Below are 1,923 nucleotides of genomic sequence, written 5' to 3'. Positions count from 1 at the left end.
ATCACAGGCGTGAGCCACCGCGCCCGGCCTAAGAACATTTTCTTTAGACCTTCCTGCAAAGCCCCCTAGACTCATTACCAGAGTCTCTCCCTGTTTTTCCCTCAGCTTTTGGCAACCACAAAGCTCCTTCTTGTCTCTCTGGATTTGCCTGTTCTGGAAAGGGTTTGCTTGTTTTTAATCATGCTTCGGGATCAGTCTGGTGCTACATCTGGGAACCACTGGCCCAGAGGCATCCTGAATTCCCCTGTCTGCTGCATCGGGGTTCCAGGGCTGGCTGGCCGTGGAGCCAGGGGATGCTCTTGTCTCCCTGTGGAGCTTGGGCCCCAGTGACTGAGTACGCAGTGTGTCCACCCCTCCTCGTGGCGAGTCTGTCCCTTCCACAGTGGTGTCCCAGCTCTGCAGCAGTGGCGCATGGGAGCAGTGGGTGGAGGCACCAGGGCTCGCCACTGCAACAAGAGTGGAGAAGACCAGCTGCACCACCAGGCTTGGCCCCAGCCTTGAGGGGCAGTGGGGGTGCAGCTGCCTGGGCCAGTGGCCTCAATTGGGGAGGAGGCAGCTTGCTTGGGGCCAGAACTGAGTGGGGTGCATTCTGGCAGGCGCCCGTGAACTTGGAGGACGTGGCTGTATACCTTTCTGGGGAGGAGCCAGGATGCCTGGACCCAGCTCAGCGGGACTTGCCGCTGGAGAATAAAGGTAACTTGCAAGGGACCGTGTCCTCTAGGGGGCTTGCCAAAAATAGGAAGTCTCAGGCATCAGTTCCTGGGCTTGGTTCTGTTGGTCCAGTTGGCCTGGGGTGATCCCGCGTGACCAGGGCTGCCTGTGTCCCTGCAGAGTCCCAGCTGCAGGGCCTGCACAGGCACTTGGCCATGACCCAGGCAAATGCCCAGCACTGCCTTGCCATCCTTTTCTTCTGCCCCTGCCACCTACACGCTGGTGCCCTCCTCTCCAGGGCAGAGCTGCCTCTCCCCATCGCACTCGGCACCACCCTGCCCCAGACCCAGCACCAGCTCCTCAGCTCTTTCTCTGCCCATTTGTCTCTTCCTTTCTTTCCTGATGCTGCTGAAGCCTTTTCTGGTTATTTTGTTTTGAGGTGGAGTTTTGCTCTGTTGCCCAGACTGGAGTGCAGTAGCACGACCTTGGCTCACTGCAACCTCCACCGTCTGGGTTCAAGTGATTTCCCCACCTCAGCCTCCCAAATAGCTGGGATTACAGGTACCTGCCATCATGCCCAGCAACTTTTTGTGTTACTAGTAGAGATGGGGTTTCACCATGTTGGCCAGGCTGGTCTCTAAGTCCTGATTTCAGGTGATCCGCCCACCTTGCCCTCCCAAAGTGCTGGGATGACAGGCGTGAGCCACTGTGTCCAGCCATGCTGAAGCCTTTTCTAATGACAGTGAGATGTCGCTTTGTATTAGGGTTCTTCTCCAGAGAAACAGAACCAGTAGAAGATACACACACACACAGATTTATTTTAAGGAATGGGTACTCAAACAGCTCCCTTGGTTGCTTACAGAAGTTGACAAGTTTGAAATTTGCAGGTGAGGCCAGCAGGCTGGAAGCTTAGGATTTCTGTGGCACGGTCTTGAGGCAGACTTCCTTCTTTGGGAAACCTCCAGAATTTTCTTCCTTTTTAAGGCTGAAGAATATTCCATTGTGAATAATGCTGCAGTGAATGTGGGTATACAGGTGTATCTCTGATCAGCTCTGTTTTCAGTTCCTGGGGTGGATGTATCCAGCAGTGGGATGGCTGGAGCATACATGGTCATTCTGTGTTGAATTTTTTAAGGAACTGCCATGCTGTTTTCCACAGCGTCTCTACCATCTCATGTACCCACCAAGAGTGCCCAGGGGTTCTGGTTTTTCCACATGCACACCAACAGTTGTTATTTCAGGGGTTTTTTTCTTTTCTTTTTTTTTTTTTTT

The 1,923-nt window shown here is 53.7% G+C and overlaps 1 protein-coding gene across 1 annotated transcript in view; it reads left to right on the top strand.

Annotated features, from left to right (window-relative positions):
• ZNF500 (zinc finger protein 500) overlaps positions 1–1,923 on the top strand; it is a 31,056-nt gene that overhangs the window by 24,021 nt on the left and 5,112 nt on the right. Inside the window, exons 3-4 of the mRNA XM_011961423.1 lie at positions 269–326; positions 496–693. Coding sequence (XP_011816813.1) covers positions 269–326; positions 496–693 — 256 coding nt within the window. The remainder of the gene's footprint in view (positions 1–268; positions 327–495; positions 694–1,923) is intronic.

The sequence above is a fragment of the Colobus angolensis genome, unplaced genomic scaffold (genome assembly GCF_000951035.1).
Source record: "Colobus angolensis palliatus isolate OR3802 unplaced genomic scaffold, Cang.pa_1.0 Scaffold55, whole genome shotgun sequence".
Classification (NCBI taxonomy): domain Eukaryota; kingdom Metazoa; phylum Chordata; class Mammalia; order Primates; family Cercopithecidae; genus Colobus; species Colobus angolensis.
Note: the sequence above shows the minus strand (reverse complement) of the source record. Positions and strands in the feature narration are given on the sequence as shown.